Source organism: Pinus tabuliformis, chromosome 8, assembly GCF_031772625.1.
Source record: "Pinus tabuliformis cultivar Carrire ecotype Pingquan chromosome 8, CPIR1, whole genome shotgun sequence".
NCBI classification, from domain to species: Eukaryota; Viridiplantae; Streptophyta; class Pinopsida; order Pinales; family Pinaceae; genus Pinus; species Pinus tabuliformis.
The window spans coordinates 1,990,081,487-1,990,103,258 of record NC_142294.1 but is presented as its reverse complement, the minus strand read 5'-3'; the positions used below and the strand labels follow the sequence as shown (position 1 = coordinate 1,990,103,258).

The 21,772-nt window shown below is 36.0% G+C and overlaps 1 protein-coding gene across 1 annotated transcript; it reads right to left on the bottom strand.

The window, feature by feature from the left end:
• Positions 1 to 15,743: 15,743 nt before the first annotated feature.
• LOC149244424 (uncharacterized) lies at positions 15,744 to 19,733 on the bottom strand. Its single transcript, XM_089374851.1, has 4 exons — positions 19,118 to 19,733; positions 18,691 to 18,978; positions 16,433 to 18,601; positions 15,744 to 16,332 (listed from the first exon to the last, which is right to left on the bottom strand). Exons 1-4 carry the CDS (start codon positions 19,674 to 19,676, stop codon positions 15,872 to 15,874), a joined length of 3,477 nt encoding a protein of 1,158 aa, XP_089230977.1. The 5' UTR covers positions 19,677 to 19,733; the 3' UTR covers positions 15,744 to 15,871.
• Positions 19,734 to 21,772: the final 2,039 nt, after the last annotated feature.

The following is a 21,772-nucleotide window of genomic DNA, read 5'->3' as shown; positions in this document are numbered from 1 at the left end:
TGTGCCTCGGGAGAGCACCTTGGGGGGTCCTTATCATATATCATTCTATGTATGGGCAGTATGAGCCCATGGCAAATCTGGTAAAAATGGGGGGCAAAGTGGGAATCCCACAAGACTTTATGATAGACATGAATGGGCAATGGGTCCTGGGTAGTCCATTGCCAGCCCATAGTAGGGAATTTTGATACAAGACAGACAGAGTCCATTATATAGGCAGACAAATAAAAAGGAGGATAGACCCTTTGGGAGAAGGATCTCTTAGAACGGTAGTGGAGAACCGCCGTGTATAGAGTGTCAGAAAGGATTTTGGCCCAATCCACTATCTCTGAGTTAGTCGCGGCATCAATTAACGGTAGCCATTCAGATGAAAATTTATTGACATCGGACTTACCAAATAGCCTACAGAGCATGGCTGCGGCAAAACAATACGGAGAGGTAAGAGAACCAGTGCTATACATACCGTTCTTATCTTTTTTCAGTGGTTCATCTCTTCTTGACCATTCCTTAGTGGTGTCCGATAGGTCCGGATTCTCTGCTACGAACTTCCTAACAAACTCTGCATTGTAGGTCGCTTGTGGTTCAGGAAGATGATACATGAGCTTCAGGTCTTGAGCTGCAAACAATCCTACGAGCCCATACCCCTGGACTTTGAACTGCCTATGATGTAACTCCGCATAATCTAAAATCCACTTGATCATGTCTGTATACGGTAGGATCTTCGGCCTTGCCGCTATTCTGTGGAGGAAAGAGCACGCTAGGTCTTCCAGGGATGCCTCTGAAGGGCGTGATGCACCAGCGACAGCAGCATTTACCTTGATTATTCTAGGGTTCTCTTCTTCTAACAGCCTATACATGCCTTCCCATGTTGAGATGCCTGCATCTTTATTGCATGCAGTATCTGTGTAGAGGGGTGCCATCTCCTTGGTCTTTTCTCTTGTCTCTGAGCTCTGAGCTTTGTTCTTCTTCCCCATCTCGCTTAGCGTTTCTGTTTGATTTTGCCTTCGCACTTTGCTCCTGCAGGTTATGAGTGAAATGGAAAGATTGATCAGAAAGGTGATGGGAGAGTTTTAAATGCAAGAGATAAATCAGATATGCCACCTTACATGAAGCAAATCCGCATTAAGGCACGCGTCTTTATTCCACTTAATAACTGACAACCAAATTTATTACTATCTTTAAAAGCGCATAATTTCCAAGTCAGGTTATAGTAAGTGGATTTTCTTTGGGTGGCGCGCCCGAAGGAATCGTACTAAGGTGCTTTTATGACTTGCCAACGTACCCTTGCATGTCGCGCGATCGCAAACTGTAGTGATCGCAACATCGCAGATCGCCATATCGCAGATCGCAACAATTCAATGTTTGCCAACGTACCCTGCCCCATTTCTGCGATATGCGATCGTGTGATCGCAACATCGCAGATCGGCGGACTTGTAAGCTTTTCGTTATGGATGCTAGTGTATTGCGATGTGATGTTGTCCACTAACACCGAGTCGATGCGCATTTTGGCCTTTAGAGGGGAAACGAAGGCGTTTCTTATTTTTTGTGATGCAACCCTAAAGATTTGCTTTTATGAACACAGGTTTAGGTTTAAGTCGTCCAAGAAACCTTTCCTAAGCTTTATGCTTGTAATTTCAAAAGAAATCTTTGTTTTTTCAAAAATTAACTAAGGGTCCCCATTCAATCTAGCATCGTGACTGATACTTGATTGAACGAGGTGGGTTGTTGCTGGCCACAACATAAACTTACCAGCATGCCACGACTTTGGTGTTTGTTATAACATTGGCATTGATTTGATTTATGGAAATTTTGTTGGCATGTTGGCAAAGGGGGGTGGGCCACATGGCCCTTGCCCCAGGTCATTTGGAGACCAATGTAACCATAGTGTAAAATCTATGGGGGCGGGTAGTTATCTCGACCCCCGGGGCTCATTACAAACCACATGATTGTGTGGAGGACAATGGACATGTTATTGGTGGAAAGGGTGGGGACTAGGCCCCTTCCCCGGTCCCATCGTTAACCTCATGACCACGACCTCCGAAGCAGGATCTAAGCCGATAGGGGCAGATGGTTAGCCCGGCCCCTTGCCATATTGGTAACCATGAGACCACGAAGGAGCAGAGAGGGGGCTAAGTTGATGAGGGCGAGAGGTTAGCCCACGTGCCCGTGAACGGGGCTAAAAATTCGGCACTAAGGCCTTATGGCACATTTTAAAGAGGAAACAATTTGAACATTTACGACGGGAATTCCCCCGGTCCAAGGTGATGCTTGGCGGTCTGTCAAAGGGACGAATTCATTGCCCAAATTGCTAGTTTTTCCATTTTGTAGGACTGAATTAACAGAGAAAACTTCTAGGAGGAATAACTTGGTGTATTTTCAGTCTTTTTGAGCCTAGGAGAGCCTAGATAGGAGTTTTTGGGTGTTCTGAAATTAATGGCAATATCAATTTTATGATTTGAGTATTGCATGTTGGACTTTTTGTAGAGCCAAGTCCTTTAGTGATGCAGACAAATATTTTTTTGAGTCCATATAGAGACATTTTTTAGCATGGAGAGAGCCTAGACAAGGGTTTTCCAACTTTTTGAACTCATCTACAACAACTGTTACTTAAGTAGAGAAATTATTTTCAGCCTTTTATCAGTGTGCTAATGGGAAATTATCTTTTCAACACTTCATTGTGAAGTAGTTTTATTTTTATGCTATTTTATCTTAGCTTGAGTATAAGGACATATTGAGAGAGAGTCCTTTTCTTTGACATCGTCATGACTTGCTGTAGGGAGTCATTTTTTTGAGTGAGAGTTCTTTGTAGGAGAACATTTCTTTGAAGGATAAATAGTGCCACTTTAGAGTCAAATATGTGAATTGTGTTCATTTTCTACTAAGATCAATAAATCGACCTAACATTGGAGCAGGGCTTGGAGATGTAGCCCAGGAAGGGTGAAACCCGTTATCACTTGCTTGTTTCTTCTCTGCATTTTTGTCATATTGATTTTCATATGAATTTGGTCACTTTTTAGTTCATTTGAAAACTTAACCACTAACCTTTGAAGAAGTTGCAAGCTAATTTTTTATTTAAAGTGCCAATTTTATCATACTTGCAAAGTGTCAGAGGACGCTCAAAGTTTCATTTTTAGATCATGTGGTATCAGAGGAGGTTCTGACTAGATTTCAAACACGGGTGAAATTTTGCAGCATGCAAGACTCTTATAATTGGAAGAATGAATTCTTCTCTCATAGTGGAGAATATGGAATTGAGGAGATTGCTTGAAGCATAAGAGGATGAAAATAAGAATTTAGGTTTGATGTTGTAGAATGTCATTGAAGAGCAAACTGGGGAATGTTCAGCTACTAAAGCTTCCCCCAAGACTCAACAAGTTTGTGGTCATGGAATGACTGGTGATTGTACCCTTTGCCGGATGAAGAACATTTCTTATATGTTAAATCAAAAAAGTGGTTTCCTTGAGTCTGCATCCACCACTTCATCTACAAAAGAGAAGGATGAGATGGTTAAGCTTCTGGAAGAGGACCAAGAGTGTAATATCCTCCTCCCAGAGCTACCCAAATAATTAGACAACCAGGGTATAAATGTGATGAAGAGTTACTATCATATGATTCAACTCCCTATGTAGCAGTTAAGGAAGTGGAACTAATGGAACCCAAACAACCTGACCTTCTACACATGCAATATAACCCCCAAGAGCCACTAAACCCATCCAGGTGACCAACCCCTGACACAAAATGACTCTTTTCAACATTAAATCTGTTATCACTCAGTAATTATCTGAGGTTGCAGAAGAAAATCACCAAGATAACCACAAACCAACTTTGGAAGTTGGGATCTAGCCTTGCTAGCTTTAGAGAGGGCTCTCTCTGTAATATTTAACTTTGTTTGATCGAATATTAGGCTAGTTATGAAGTTTGGAGTTTGATTTACATTTGAATGGTTGGTTGATAACTAGATTACCATTCGGCTATGGAGTCTATTACATAAAGTACAAATCGACTTTAGTGTCTACAGATAGATCTCACAGGGAAAGGTAGCCAAATCGAATCGATTGTTTAAAGTATGTGAACTAGAGAAGAAGAACATATTAAGGTTCACTTTAAAATATAGAGCATTGTTACCTGAATTCTATATTTAAAGATCAGAAGAAAACATAGAAATTATTTGTAACCCAGTGCAAAGTGTAGATTTAAACAAATTCTACCCTTTATTTATTTATTGAATAATTCAGATTTGGAAAACAAATATGTGCTATAAACAGAGAAATATAAACACATGGGACATATAGATGCACTTCACCAACAACTTGACACAAGAATCCTGTGAAAGAGCTTCTGTATTACTGGTAATCTGTTGATGCTTCAGAAAAATATACAATAGTGTTCTTCATACAAAAACCAACCCTTGATACTTCTGAAGATGAAGTATTTATAATTAATTTACAAAAATATCATGTCAGAATGACTAGGATGTATATACAAAATGATAAAACTGAATCAAGCTAACTTATTACAATGATATCAGGGAAATTCGAACTGTCTGAAGTGGTGGCAATGAAATGGTGGAATAGCTGGGTGTCTAGCACTCATATTTTGCATGTGCTGTAACATTGAGTTGTGTCCCCAAAACTACATTTTACTCCAGTAACTCACAAAGTTTATCCCAACGTTGTTCACTTGGGATATTAATCTTCATCAATTTCATGTACACTTCGTTGACTTCAGTATATCTGGATAATGTCGGCTGGGTGATGAATAGATTTGGAATTGCATCCTGAATGTCGTGATCGTATGACAATGCTTCCAGAAAAGCTTTTCCTGTCATACTGAGTCTTCTAGCTATAACCTTTGAACTATCTCTTGCCTTGGTCATAATCTGCTCATTGTAATCTGACCACGTGTTGAGCTTTTCGTTAATCACTAACAAGTTTGGAAGTCCTTTATTGTAGAGAAGTTCCAGTTTGGCAAAGAACTTTTGTATACCTATGTTCATAATTCAGCCCTTCTCTTCAATTTGTCTCATAATATTTCCTTTAGTCAACACTTTCCTGACTTCCAAAATTTTTTCAGTCATGTCTTCAATTTTTAACTCTTCCAATTCCTAACTGTTCTTGGAGTTTAGAAATTTGATAAGCTCAGTGGCTTCATTTGGTTTATCTCCCAGTTTCTTTCTGACTTGCTCAATGGCCTCATTTGAATGTTCAATCAGATTTTGTTTCTCTAAAATGATTTGGATTGAAGGCCAAATGTCCTCCATGTCTCCATTGATCCTTTTCCAGATATTTTCCTTTACATGTGCCAATGTATTGCCCATGGTACAGTCTTTTTCCATTTTCTGCAATCTTTGGGACAATGTCTGGGACTTATGTGTTTCTGTCATGTAGACATTTTCAAACCTTGTACTCTGGTCCTGTAAAATATTTACCAACAGCTTCAGCTTCTTTAGCTCTTCTCCCTATATAGACATGTTTTCCATTGATTGAGCTAACTTAATCGATTCATCATCAACTGTTGTTGTAAGCACAATAGAAGATGATGTTCCTGTTGTCGTGGTTGTCGTAGGGAAACTTGTTTGTAGTACAGATGCAATGGGAACTGCATCAGGAGGAACAACTGCAAGTTGTGAACTTTATTCCTTTTCCTTTATTAACTTGTCCAATTCTACTTCCATTTATTTTATCTATGCACCTTGTTCCACTAGAAGCTTCAACATCTCTTCCTTTTGTAGTTATGTCTCTCCAAGTTCCTTGGCTTGGGGGTCTTCTGTCGCTGGAAACTTCAATTGTTTCTTTAAGGTTGCAATGTCACCATTTTTATTTCTGATTATCTCCTCCATGGATTTCAAATTGTCTGGATCAAAGCCTGCTTTAATCACCATTTCCTCCAAGTATTTGATTCTGGTATCTTTGGCAAGTGAGGACACTTTCTCCAATTTAATCTGAGACTGCACATTATTTAAAGTAAGTTGTACTTTAGAGGCAGTAATATCAGTCTATGTAAAAGTAAAATATATCATCACTCCTGCCTTCCTGTGCATATCTATTTAGTCTAAATGATGGACATCCTTTGCCTCAAATTCAAAAGTGGTTTGTTTGAAATTTGTTGTTGACTTTGGTTGAGGGACTTGGGTCTGCAAGAATTCCATATGCATCCTTCCCTTCTCTGTATCATATGTTGAGATGAGCCTGTGCTAGATGGAGGAAGATTGCTTCCTGAATTGAGCAGATATGTTATCATGAATGGCTTCATTCCTCTGCTTAATCTCCTTATATCTTTAAAAAATATCCAATTGCCTCTGCTCTGTGGATGATTCTGGTATTTGAGGTATAGTGGTTGGAATCTCTTTAGTAGTGGAGGATGATGGGGACTATCCAACTTAAAAGTCTTCAAACCGGAGAGCACAATATTGCCTTGTGTGTCCTCGAGTGATGGGAAGTCTATTTTAGAGCCTGTTTTAATCTTCTTAGTATATATTTTGAACTATTTAGCTGAGACTTTTGTGACTGATGGAGAATCATATTCCCTTGGTCTCTTATCTGTCTTTTCTCTGCATATGGGAGTCTTTGAAGCTGTCCTGGAAAGTACCTTCTCCTCAACCTCCTGCAATGTATTTTCTACCCAAGCGTGCTGGTTCATATATTTCTCTATTTCTAGCCTCTGAGTATGCACATAGGGTGTGGCTTTTTGTTCCACTCTTAACTTGGAAATTACCCCAAAGGGGTCATAAGACCAAGTGAAACTGAGAGGGAAGTTCATTTGTTTCAGCAGGAGGTCTGCTTCCTCTCCTACTGCTCTACTATTGCAGATGAAGTGTCCTATCTATGTTTTGATCCGGAACTGAGATTTCTTGTTAGTTGCCACGAAATGGATGTTATCAGAATGAATTATTTACCTGATGTATTCCAAGGCAAATATTCTCATTGGAAAATACTTAGGCAGTTTGTATGGTGGCAGCTCTGAACCTTACACTCTTATTTCTGTGAATGGCTGGTAAAGGTACCAGTCCCCTATTTTGACCTATTCACTGAGCTATAAAACCTTCTGAATGTATTCACTAATCCTTGGAACCTGCTGGCCACTTAGAAAACAATTTTTTGGATACACAAACTTGTCTATGAACTCTGAGAAGCTAAATTCCTGTGTTTGTCTTCTAAGGAAGTCCAGAAGACAACTGATTGTGGCTCTCATTGTTGATCAAGCTTTTGCACTATGAATGGAAACTTATTTGTTTGAAATAACATAAACATATACATGAGAATTGAAGAATATCTAAACATTCCTTCAGTTAAAAACTAAAGGAATTGTTCATGAATTACATTTGCTAAGAAGTGACCATAGTCAAAGGTGACTGATGGTCCTTCTTCTGAAGAAAGGATGGATAGAAATCCTAGAATAGGCTCATATTCCCATTCATCTGAATAGTAACCAAGAACGAATGACAAGACAAAGATAATCTGTCTTGTCCTTTGAGGGAACATAGAAGAGGGATATGGGGGGTTTTTCTTAGGGAGTTGAGAGTCTTCAGGGAGGAAAATTTCAAAAATGGCAGCTCTCTGGGGGAAGGTTAATTTCTAGTAAATTTCTATGAGAGCTTCAAGGGAGAAAAGGGAGAGGGAATCATAGTGGGGAACTTGCAGCATTTGGTTTATACTGTTAGCTATGATGGTGAAGAGAATTTCACCATTTGGGGAAATAATTGACCTCTTGCTTGGAAGGTAATAGGCTTGGCATCTTAGAAAGAATTCGGGAAAATGATAAGACTAGGGGACAAAAAATAGAGGAAGTATGGATTGCCAGAGGTGTATCTCATCGGATTGATCAAGGAAATTATCACGAAACCAACAACATAATTCGAAGAGGGGGAGTGAGCAAGTGGAATATGGTCTAATTCAATAGGGGGAGTGAGCATAGGATTGACTACAGGGGCGGCTTTAGGTGCCATGGTAGTTGCAGAACGAAGAGTGGAAGAATGTAATAGGAGGTATGGGCAATAAGTTTCAATGATTGAGGGGAATTTAGTGGCAGACCTCTGTAGATTTATTGGTTACGGGCAATGGAAATGTTGTTGAGAGATAATGGTGCAACAGAGGTAGGAATGATGTTCATGAAGTGATGAAAGAAACGTGTAATCACAGAGGCAAATTAAATTTTTATAATGCGCGGACCGGGCTTAACCGTTGGCTTAAAGGTCTTGATTTGGAATTAATTCCTGTAATTGGATCAAGCGAACGGAAAAAATTTTTATGGTGGGTGCAACGGTCTCAGACGTGGCAGTCGAGGATTTGTGGGCGAGTGGTGTGGGACCATTGGCGGGAGTGACAGGAGTAGGGATAGGTGGTGTGATGGGAATGGGAGCTGCAATGGGATGTGGAGGCGACACATGGTAGGAAGGTGGATTAATGTGGGATGGCAATACTGCTTTCAGAGGGGGGGTAGGCGGTATCCGGTAAATGGAGGGGGGGGGTTTGAAATCCCATGATGCTGACATGTAAGGGGGTGGTAAATCGATTTTCGGACCCCCCCTGTCGTTAAACGTTATCACTTCGGGGGAGTCCGAAATCTATTGTGGGTTGTCAGATCAATGCAATGGGTGATCGCGAGGTCGTGAAAAAGGCGGGGTTTAACACGGGCTGGTCCCACAATATGTTTCTGGCACATGAATTATAACCCAAGGTCCAAACTTTAGGTAACGAATCACCTCAGAATTATTACATAAAAAACCTTTATTTTCATATCCTAATACTATTCTAAAGCAAATTAGGGTGCATTTAAACGTGCAAACCTTGTCAAATTTTTCATTCTAAAGAGATTTAAAAATATTTATTTCAAACACCAAAGTAACCTACTCAACTACAATAATCCAGATTATACGGTTGGATTAACTTTATTCTCCTTTTCTACCCATCTAATCTTAGCCAAGGTTAAATTGTTTGGCTAAGTTATTCGCTCTCACCTAATTAACATAAATTTAAATCAACTTGAACATGATTAAACTGTATGTTTCAAGCAGAAAGGGATTGTGGCATTTTAAGCAAGATGCACACAATTTCATGAATTTATTCTTTACAAAGACAGAAGGCTACTAGTGGCAATTGGTCTAGCATCACTTTCATATTTATTCATTTTTGTGGGGTTCATTTATCACTTCTTCTCTTTTTCCATTTTATTCTATTTTTGTATTTATACCCTCTTTTCATTTATTTCTTTCATTTTTTCCATCTTTTTTGGAAATCATTTGCAGAAAGCTATATTATTCAGAATCCAAAATACTGAAAGAAATTATTCAATGATCAATTGATCCTATAAATTATAGGACCCTAACAGTGGCTCCAGCTGGAGATGACACTTCCTGGTGAAGTGTCAACAACACCGTAGACTAATATCCTTGAATCCTTATCTTCAGTATTGGATGCATATGATTTTTTCTATTTTCTATAGTTATGGTGGAAAAATGCCTCAAAGCTTAGGGCCTTCTCCACAGGATTCAACTTTCAAACATAAGCTACCCACTCATGACAATGCAAAAGTAAACAGTATCTACAATGGGTGTGATAAAAACACTTTTTTATTCCTGAAAAACATAATGCTTGAGAATCCTTCCATTGATAGGTCCTCCAGGTATTTCTGTTCCATCTGTGTTCTTTAGAAAAAAATGCATTGTTACCTTGGTAAGAATCAATAATGTAAGGTCCCATCCACAAGTTGTCAAACTTACCATGCTTTCTTTCTTCTTACCTTCTGGAATCCCATTTCAGAACATGATGGTCGATATGAAAGTCATCATCTTTTGTCCTTCAGTCAAACGTTTTCTTGATTCTATCTTGGATCAACCGAGTTCTGTTATGCACTGCTTCTCTTGTCTACTGCAAATGGATTGTCTGGTTTATTCTCCTTTGCAAATTTTGACATCCAATTCTTGCATCATATTTAAAACAGGTATTCCCAATGAAGTTGGAAAAACAACATCTATCCCATAAACTAGCTTATATGGAGACATGCCTATTGACTTTTTGGTAGTAAGCATGCCTGCCCATAATGCATTAGCCAGCTTGTTGTGCCATGCTTTTTTGTTGTCCTGCAACAACTTTTTAATAATGTTAACTAAGCTTTTATTGGAATATTCTGCTAGTCCATTTCCCTGAGGGTAATAGGCTGTAGAATGTCCCAATGTTATCTGATATTTGTTGCAAAAATCTACCATCTTTTTTGACCTAAAAGTTGTAGCATTGTCAATAATAATTTTCCTAGGGAAACCAAATCTAGCAAGGATATTGTTCTCTAGGAATTTTATGATGACTACATCAGAAGCTTCTCTGGTAGGGACGACTTCTATCCATTTTGTAAAGTTAGCAGTGGTTGTCAGAATCCACTTGTGTTGGGAAAATGAGGTAGGGTGGATTTCTCCTATAAAGTGAAGGCCCCATTGTTGGAAAGGAGTTTCAACAGATATAGGTCTTAAGAGCAAAGGAAAAAGTTTCTTTTTACCTTCAAATATTTGGCATTTGTGGCATGAAGTAACTTTCTTTTGGATATCAGAGAATAAGGTGGGCTAGTAAAAACTTGCCCTCAGAATCTTATTTGTAGTAGTCTTCCAATACAGGTGTCCACCACAGTCTCCTTCATGGAACTCTTGCATGACTTTATCTGCTTCATTTTTCAAAAAATAGTTTATTAAAACACCACCAACATCTTTCCAATACAAATTTTCATTCAAAATACAAAACTTAACATCTTTAAGTTTGATAATTCTAGTCTTTGTTTTAGTTAAACTAGGAGGAGCTTGTAAATTATGAAGAACATAAATAATGTTTGCATACCAGGGAGAGGTAGCAAAAGCTTCTACTACCTATGGAGTCCCCAACTCATCTAGTTCATTAAATATTGCTAGAAATTTTATATTTAAAGCATGTAAGTTAGATTCTTCCATTAATTTTGCTAACCCTTGACCTTTGATGAGTTTAGTGGGTCAAATTTCAATATCATATTCTAATATAACAAAAATCCACTTACCCCTTTTCCCATCCGGATCATTCTGAGTCAGTATATCTTTAACTACTGCACTTGGAACAAAAGCAATGATGTGTGAATGAAGAATATACACTCTAAAATATTTTATGGCCTTTACCAGGGCAAAAGCTTACTTTTCCATAATGTCATATTTCAATGTTGTATCTCTTAAAGATTTGCTGAAAAAAGGAATAGGATGTTCGTGGCCCTCATTGTTCTTTTGTAGGAGGACTGTAGCAATGGTGTGCTCTGAAGCAAATGAAAAAATTAGGAAATATTTAGCAAAATCTGGACTAATTAACACAGGTACCTGAGTTAAAGCCGACTTTACACTATTAAATGATTGTCTAGCTTCCATGTTCCATTTCACCTCAGTATCTTTCTTTAGCATATTGGTTATGTTCTTTAAAATCTCAACTAAATTCATAATGAATCTCCTTAGAAAATTTATTTGTCCAATAAAATATTGAACTTCCTTTATATTCCTAGGGGGATTAATTTTGAGTATAGCTTCGATTCTACTGGGATCTATCTTGATTCCTTCTTTCGAAATTATGTGTCCCAACAGTTTTCCTTCTTGCAAACCAAATAATGTTTTTTTGGGGTTGAGAGAAATGCCAAATTTCTGACACTTTTGAAAAAATTTACTCAAGTGATTTGAATTGACTTAATAGGCTTGGCTTAAATAAACTTGGCTTTGACTCTTTTTGTCAACTATTTTTAATGATTTTTCTAGAAAGATTATTACTGACTTCAATTTTACATTGATTCAACATTCCAAACTTTTCAATTAATTTTGATGACTTAATTAGTGAATTCATCAAATTTTATGAATTCAACAATAACTAAAAAATTTAGAGAACACACTAGAAATCTCTATGAGGATAACCTGAAGACACCTTCACATTGCCTCAAATTTGTGTTGCAGCCTACAAATATTGCATGAAATTCTTTTATTGTAGCTTTCACAAACCATCAAAATTTAATCAATAAAAATCTCACTAATTAAATTAATTGAAAAAATGAAAGATAAAAATTTGAATAATCACTAGGGTTTCCTATTTCCAATTGTTATCTTGTAAAAATATGCTTTATATAGTGAGAAAAACATGTTTTTCACTTACGATGTTTGTTTTTCCACTTTGGGTGAAAATTTTCAGCAATATTTTTTCCTTCAATATTTTTTCCTTCACATTTGACATTTTAAGTCCATCTTAAGAGGGATTTGGTCAAGTTTAAAGATATTTCCAATGATACACTACTTGCTTAATTTTATTGTGTATAATGACCATAATCTACATTTTATTGAATGCACATTCCATGATTACATAAAATCCATTTTTTATATGATCAATGTCCGACCAAAGATGAATCCTAAAAACATAAAAATACCCTTTGATGCTTCTGAATATACTTTTCAACACATCTTAATCATTGAAAATAGATCAATAATGAAAGAAAGCCTTAATTTTACAGGTAACAAATCTAGAAGCAACACATTTCCCCTTCATTGATGCCTTCTTTTTGGATTGCAAGCATTTCAAGTGCTAGTTCTCTCTTCTCCATTGTAGCTCTTGGTCATTAGAACCATCAAAGTCATATACACATCATTCTCATTGTAATATCATCATGAGAGAAACCACAACTCTAATACCAAATGTTATGAATATGTACACAAATATAAAAAAACATTGACACACAAAATTTCACCATAAGAACACATATATACTTTAAACATCACATTGCATTGATTTCTCACATATCATACATATATTTCTTTTAAAAGAGTACATGGTGACCATAATAGACACATCATAATAAGATATTTCATTTAACCATCTAATAATATTCAAAAATTTCTCAAGAGATTCCATAAGATCCTCCTCTCTCACTTATCCATGGAGTCTTCATTCTTATTTTTGTACATTCACATTTATGCATGGTTTACATTATTAAATATCACAAGTAGCAATTATTTTAACTTGCCTATGAACAATGCCTCTTTACATTTATGCTTATTTACCCAGTAAACTTTCTTCACGATTTACAAGTTTAAATTTCTTAATTTTGTGTTATCCTATTCAATTGCGATATTAGCAATATTAAATTTAAAATTAATTCAGGATATAACAAATAATAAGAGGGGGGAGATAGTTGTTATATGTGTGACAAGTACTTAGAGGAAATGATATCTTACATGGCCCAAATCTTTCCATGTGAGAAAAGAATCCATCACATATTTCATTAATTCATCCATTATTAAAAGATTTTCAACATTAAGTTTACAATATGATTATATTGATTTAAAATTGGGTTAGTCTAATCAAGAATACAATGGGTTAGTGGTCAAGGTTCTCCATCAAACCATATATACTTCTATGCAACATAGAATTTTATTATTTTTTTTGTTTCTTCTCAAAAAGGAAATTGAAAGTTGTGAAGGAACAAGGAAAATATTTGACTTTTGTTGCTTTTATGTGGCAAGCATAGTATTTATGTTCTTGAAATTAAATCTATGATACCCCTTACGGCAAAGGGTGATGTTGAAAACTAATCCTAAAGGAAATATAAAATTGCATATAATTAAGAGCAAAATAATCACTTATTAATAGAGAGAATTAGCAAGTGTCCATTGCAAATGCAAAACTAGCAAGAAGTTTGATTATTTTCCTTTTAGTTTTAGACTAGTGTTGAATATTGTTCCTCCACCTTTGCTTTGAAATGTGGGAGGCTTTATTTTCAAGGTTCTACATGAAGCTATATATATTTCCATGCAACTTCGACTTTTATTACTTTTGTAAATATTAAGAAAAGGGAAATATATTTGAAAGAAGGAAGGACATTAAGAATGATAGAAAACCTAACCATAAGATTTAGCATTGATACTATTTGGAAGTTACTCCATATTGATCTTCCACCTCAGTGATTGGATCACTTATTAATTAAACTTTTACTTTCCCTTCACATTAAAGAGTTAAATTTTTGCCTATATATTAGGAAGCTTCCTAAGAATCTTTTAAAAATATGCTTCCATCAAGTTTCATCATGCATAGGTCTTAAAAGGATTTCTTCAATATACCCATAAGTGTAATCCCTAGAATCCAATGATGAAGTATCTATAAAGTCTATTTTTTTTCCATCATTAGTATGTTGGGAGTGTACGATGGTGCTTATATAGTCTTGCTTATTCATTTTCTAATAAATCTTGATTTTTGGAAAGAAATGGTGCAACAAGTTATTTGTAGACAACTAATATTATATGTCCACTAGTATTGGAAAAGATATAAACATTTAGTGGATCCATTTGTCCTAGTTATTGCAACTAATGCTATACATTATGTTGAAACAATGGGATCACACTTGAAAACCTTAAAAATAATTTCAAACACATAATCAATAATTCAACATACTAGGCAAGTAAAACAAGCATTTTTAGAAAAAACTCACAAACTCACTCTTAAGTATATTAAAGATGATTTCAAATGCATAACAAATGCATCAACTTATGCATTTATAAGATGTTAACAAATGCATTAACTTATGGACTTACTAAGCAAACATAATAAGGCTTCTTAGAAAAAGGTCACAATAATTTGTTTGTAAATATTGGATGAAAACTAGATAAATTTGACCATTATGTGGATATAGATGTTTTGGAATTAAGCATTAAACTCAAATATCACATTCTCTTGGTCTTAGAAAAACTTATTTGTTTCTTTGCAATACAACTATTTGATGAAAAAGTAGACATAGTTTACCACTAGGTAGATGTAGATGTTTTGGAAATAAGGCTTTCACTACAATACCACACTTTTCCTTGGTCTTCTTACTTTCAATTAGCTATATTTGTATGCCTTCACTTCTTTTTTCTATGCAAAAAGAACTTGTAATTTCATTAAAATAAAATTATGAAATTATGTTCTATATATGCTAAAAAGAATTCATAGTATACTTCAGAAAAAAAGGAGCCATAATTCTGTGAATGAGTCTTCATCGCACATCTCATATTGACCAAGACCAAGACAAATCCATTCAAGGTTCGTATTTGATATCATCCTTATATGAAAGATGCATTATATTTGTCCTTATCTCTAAACCATCAACCCTTGTAATTAGGGGGGAAATGTTGACAACAATCTTATTATTACAAAAATTACATACCCAAAGTACTAAATCCTCAACTTATATAGTGAATATGGATTCTAAAGAAGCACTTAAAGGGGGGTTGTTTGTTTCTACGCCTTCAAATATAAGTTAGTTTATCAAATAAAACCTTTTTTTTCCTAAAATAGGAAAGCTCATTGTCTGTCTCAAATATACGGTTGGTTTTTCTATGAGTTATTGAAAGAGATGAAACATATGTAGTTGAAACAATTTTAAGACCCAAAAATTGATCCTGCAAATTTTTTTGGGGTGAAAATGGTTTGTAAAACACACATACACACATATATGGTAAGTGGATGTTACAAACAACTCAGTTATTGCTACCAATACAAGCAAACTAACTAGACTTCAACATGGTTCATATAATCAAGTCATAAAGTTCAAATCCACGTTTGTAAGTTTGTTGTTGCATTTTAAATAAAAATAGTTTCTTCTATATATATAAACATAATGCAAATAATTTCGAAGCAATTTAATCTATAGATAATAATATTGACGTCATTGATAGATGAAAAAATCCAATTGAATATAAACCTACAATCTATTCAATATAGTGTTGCAAAACCATGTAATTTCCTTGTTGACAATATGATAATGCATACTAGCATGAAGTTGTTTGAATAATTAAAAGTTAAAAAAATATTAACATTACATGAATGATGGCAAGACCTAAAATATTTGCCATTCTTCACTTCATAAACTAAAATGTACAAGAACTTTGGTCATTTGATGTAGAGGCATCATTCCTTATTGCATTTGTATCGATAAGCAACTTGGATATGCTTCGTCTCAATCTTCTAGAAGCAACTACATTTTCCTCCAAATCCTCTTTGATACTCTCCAACATCCTTACCACAACTCTCATAGTTGGTCTTTCTTCTGGTGAATGTTTTGAACAAAGCAAACCAACATGCAGCAAATCTAGTAGACATTTATATACTTTGTTCTCATTAATTTCATCTCCACACACCTCACTAAAAAGGCTACTTTCAATTACCTCATTCACATTGTTTGGGTATGCAAAGTTCACCCAATTGTGCAAGTTTAGGTCTCCAACAAACATGTCACTAGTTGGTTGTTTTCTGGTAAGCATTTCCAACAAAAGAATTCCATAGCTATAAACATCCCCTTGGGTGGAAACTGTCCCACTCAATCCATACTCTACAACAAAGGAAACCTTCATTAAATTTTACTCAATCAATCCATACAAATATTGTTAATGAGAGAATAAAAATGAAAATGTTGTTTAAGAAAGACATACCTGGGGCAATGTAGCCAATGGATCCTCTTAAAGCAAGTGATGAAGCATGTGAATTTGTAGAGCTTTCACCAATCAATCTTGCAATACCAAAATCTGTGACATGGCCTAACATATTTTCATCCAAAAGTACATTGCTAGGCTTTATATCACAATGTACTACTTGCACAAAACAATCATGATGAAGATATTCCATTGCATGGGCCACATCTATGGCAATGTCTAATAGTGTTTTCAGCTCCAGTTCACACACATCCTCACCACTGTTGTCATCTCTTTTAGGATACAAATGCTTCTCTAAGCTTCCATTAGACACAAACTTGAACACTAAAGCTTTGAAATGGAGGTTGGAACATGAGGTTATGATTTTGACTAGATTTCGATGTTGAACCTTCTGGAAGACACTGCATTCTGCTTTAAAACTCTTCTCACTCTGGTCATTTTGCAATTGGAAAACCTTCACAGCAACAGGTGTGCCATCATTCAAAATTCCTTTATAAACTGACCCAAAGCTACCTGTTCCCAACAAGTTGGCTTTGTCAAATCCATTAGTCGCTATGTGAAGCTCTTGATATGAGATCCTTGGATGCTCTAACTTTTGGAAAATAGATCTTGAAACATGAATGTTTTGTATATTCATATTCCCTCTCCATAGGAATCTTAAAAACAAACAACAGAGTATAAAAGCAATAGCTCCACTCACTGTCAATAGTACTCTTTTGACAATTGTAGAATGACCTCTTGGTGTCGGACAAGGATATAACTGGAATATTTTTGGTCCACAAAGGTTGGGATTTCCATTTAAGGATATGGAAATTGATTCATTTGCAAAAATTCCCCCTGTTGGAATTTCCCCAGCAAGCTTGTTAAAAGATAGATTTAAATATTGAAGCATTTTCAACTTGTTGAGAGTAATAGGTATTGTCCCAGATAAAAGGTTGGAAGAGAGATCTAGGCTCATAAGGCTTTGCAAATTTTCAAGTGAATCTGGAATAGAACCTTGGAAGGAATTCCGAGATAAATTCAACGAAATTACTTCAACACAACTTCCAAGTGTAGATGGAATGACTCCACTCAAGTGATTAGCAGAAATGTCTATAGCTTGAGCCATTGACATTTTACCAATCTCAGTGGGCAAGGAGCCTTCTAATAAATTCCAAGACAAATTCAAATAGAAATTTAGATTGTAAAGCTTAGCAATCTCATGTGGTATGTTTCCAATGAGTTTATTGTGTGACAAGTCGAGCAATTCCAAATTTGCACAGTTTCCTAAGTTGGAAGGTATGGTCCCTGATAATTGGTTGTGATGGAGGAGGAGAAATCTTAATTGTTTAAGGGGTGCAAGGGAATTGGGAATCTTTCCAGAGAGTATGTTTCCACTGATGTCCAAGAGACCAAGTCGTTGTAAACTTTCGAAGTCATCAGGGATAACTCCTTGTAATTTGTTGTTTCCTAAAACTAATCTTTCTAAAATTTTAAGGTTTCTTAAAGATGGAATGCTACCGTTTAAAGAATTTCCAGATAAATTTAGATAGGTTAGGCTGGTAAGATTGCCTATATGTGGAGGGATGTTCCCTTCTATCAAGTTGTTTGCTAATGTTAAGTAAGACAAATTGGTAGAAAGTTTTCCTATGGCAAGGGGTAAGACACCAGCGAGTTTATTGTCTCGCAAGTCTAGATCTTTTAGGTGGGAACAATTTGTGAGGGCTATAAGAAAAGGCATGGTTTTAGTAGTGCCACTATTAAGCTGATTACAATGCAAATATAATCCTTGAAGGAGGGATAGCTTACCTAATGTTGTTGGGACACTCCCACTCAACATGTTATACTCTAGGGAGAGTTTATAGAGTTTTGAACAATTTCCAATGGAACTTGGTATCTTTCCACTAAGTTGATTTCCCCATAAAAAAAGAATTCTCAAGTTAACTAGATTTGACAAAGAAGTGGGAATACTTCCAATGAGTTTGTTAGTGGAAATATCCAAGACAACCAAAGTGGAGATATTTGACAAAGAAGAGGGAATGGCGCCTGATAATTCATTGTCAAAGAGGTAAAGGACTTGGAGACTAGTGAGTTGGCCAAATTCTTGTGGAACGCTACCGGTGAATTTATTTGTAACCATTTCCAAGTAATCCAAAGAGGAGAAATTTGACAGAAATTTGGGAATGGGACCTGACAATTCACAATAACACAAGTAAGACCATTTTTAAATTTCTAAAATAATCAATGCCCAGAGATTTCCAAAGGAAGACGAATAGTACCTGTGAAGCTGTTTGCACCTAAGAAAAGTTCTTCCATATGTATGAGGGACCCAAGCTTTTCCGAAATACTTCCAGTGAGATTGTTGAAGGTGAGCGCCAAGTGATCCAAATTTGTGCAATTGCCCAGATCAGTCGGAATGTTTCCCTCCAATTGATTGTCGTTCAACTGGAGACTCCTCAAACGGAAAAGGCGTCCCAACTGAGTTGGGATATGACCATGGAGGGCATTGGTAGAAAGATCAAGTGATTGGAGATTAATGAGAAGGCCCAATTCTTCAGGAATGCTTCCTGCGAAAGCTTGTTTGTGAAAATTTAAGTCACTCAAAGCTTTTAAGATATAAGTCACTCAAAGCTTTTAAGATATTTGATAAAAAGGGAGATAATTTTTTGCAATCCCTAAAATAATCCAAAGGAAGAAGATTCATACCTGTGAGAATGTTGGCTCCTAAGTAAAGCTCCTGCAGATGTGTTAGGGAACCCAGCTCATGGGGAATACTTCCAATCAGATTGTTGGAGGTGAGCGCCAAGTGAGCCAAATTTGTGCAATTGCCCAGATCACTCGGAATGTTTCCCTCCAATTGATTGCGGTCTAACCAGAGCGTCTTCAAACGGAAAAGGCGTCCCAGTTGACGTGGGATATAACCGTGGAGGGCATTGTCAGAAAGATCAAGCGTATGGAGAAAGGACAAATTGCCGAGGTAAGGAGAGATGGTGCCCTGCAGTTCCATGTAAGAGAGCTCGAGAGAGACGACTCTATTGATGTGACGGCGGCTGCAGGTGACGCCGGACCAATTGCAGAAGGGGAGTGCGAGACTCCAGTTGGCCATGGAAGCATGAGGATCACTGCTTATTTTGTTTTTGAAAGCTAAGAGACTCTGTCGATCGTCATGAAATGAATGCAGAGAGGAGGAGGAGACGGAGATGAAGGAAAAAGTGAAGATGAAAAAGAGGAAATGAAGAGGAAAAGAAAAACAGAGGAGCGGCATGTTGGAGAAGTGAATGGCAAAGGATGGTATGAATGTGAAGGATGGTCACGAGTATTTATAAAGAGAGAAGGGGGTGAATCATGTAATTTTTCGTCCTCTCGTCAACGAGCGAAAGAGCGGATGAAAGACTGTGAAGATGAGGCGTAATTTCTAGTGATCAACATTCAGGTCGTTCAGTGATCTACACCTGATTATTTTATTATTTATTTCCGCTGAAGCGGGACCCACAATTCCATAGATTTCCACCGAAATTTGGGCGTACCGAAGAGGCAAGGGCTATTTCCAATAAGGAGGAGGAGGATGTGGTTGGTGTCATTATGAAACTTTGGGCGTGGTGAACACGGAAGGGAAGCATAGGAAGGGAAGCATAGGAAGATCCAGTCAGAAATTTTGCTTTCAAACATTTAATTATTAATTAGTGGAGAAGAAGTTGTTGCGTTGAGTCATGGCGTGCAAGACGGGAGGAGGAGGCGGCCATTGACAAGAAGTCGTTGCGTTGGTCATGGCGTGCAAGACGGGAGGAGGAGGAGGCCATTGACAAGTCGTTAATAAGAAGTGGTTGCGTTGAGTCATGGCGTGCAAGACGGGAAGAGGAGGGGGCCATTGACAAGAAGTCGTTAATAATAAAATTGCGACGTGGAAGTTTTGCTTTCAACATTTGATTATTGGTTTATTATTAATTAATCTTTTTCTTATTCAAATTTATAAATTATTTATATAATTTATTTGATTATTTGATTATTTATTTCAGCTGGAGCGGGACCCACAATTCCATAGATTTCCACCGAAATTTGGGCGTAGTGAAGACGGAGGTGGTGGTGTCATTATGAAACTTTGGGCGTGGTGAACACGGAACGGAAGCATCTCAGAAATTTTGCTTTCAGACATTTAATTATTAATTAGTTGAGTCATGGCGTGCAAGACGGGAGGAGGAGGAGGCCATTGACAAGAAGTCGTTAATAAGTAGTCGTTGGGTTGAGTCATGGCGTGCAAGACGGGAGGAGGAGGGGGCCATTGACAAGAAGTCGTTAATAATAAAATTGCGACGTGGAAGTTTTGCTTTCAACATTTGATTATTGGTTTATTATTAATTAATCTTTTTCTTATTCAAATTTATAAATTATTTATATAAAATTGTAATTTTATTATTTCTGAATTGAAATTTTTCGAGTGACTTTTATTATACGCTAAATTATTTATATTATATTTTACATATATAAAAATTAAAATTCTTAGATTTTATTTTTAAAAATTTTTAATTTCAAATTTTAAATTTCATTAATTTTATTTTTAAAAAATTTTAATTTCAATTTAATTTTTTATTTGATTTAAGACTTTTGTGATTCATAATAATTTTTATAGAAGTTTACCGACAAATCACAAAGTAATGACTCATGAACATTTCAAAGCTATTAATGAAATTCATCATCAAGACCAAATTAATTTCTTAAATTTACAATTTTACTTCATTATTATATTCATGATTTTTTGGGAATGATGATTAAAAGTATATGTTTTTTTTTAAGAGATCACAGTTTCAAATCCAAAAGATAAGATAGTGGTTACTAAAAGTGTCTTGTTACTTACACAAGTATATCATTAATTTCAATTTTTTATGAATTAAATATTTAAATTTTATATTAACATATTAAATTTGTGAGTTTTTTTTCAAGAGTTTACTTACTAAGCATGTGAAAAATGCCATTACAAATATTCAATTGTTTACCCCGGGAACTCTTGTTGGGTGAGGCCAAATTCACCTATGGGTTATAGTTTACTTACCAAGCATGTGAAGATGTCAAGTAAATGCCATTACAAATATTCAATTGTTTACCCCGGAACTCTTGTTGGGTGAGGTCAAATTCACCTAGGGGCTTGTTGGGTGAGGTCAAATTCACCTAGGGGTTATAGTAGCAGTGGTGATGTAAATTCCATTATCAAACACATATAAAGTAATTTATTTTGTTATTACTTTCTCATTTTTAATATCATTGAATTTGAAAATTTTACATTATATTATTTTTAAATAATAATATATTATAAAGAATAATGTGGATAGGGGATATGCATGTTTATTTTAGAATATGACTTCTAAA

What these genes read in the sequence shown, in the direction of transcription:
- LOC149244424 (XM_089374851.1), bottom strand. Translation starts at nt 19,676, where the DNA reads ATGCCGCTCCTCTGTTTTTCTTTTCCTCTTCATTTCCTCTTTTTCATC. An exon ending in AGGAGCCAACATTCTCACAG is followed by an intron (nt 18,979 to 19,117) that starts GTATGAATCTTC and finishes AAGCTTTCGCAG; the next exon opens with GAAGCATTCCTGAAGAATTG. An exon ending in CATTGGCTACATTGCCCCAG is followed by an intron (nt 16,333 to 16,432) that starts GTATGTCTTTCT and finishes CCTTTGTTGTAG; the next exon opens with AGTATGGATTGAGTGGGACA.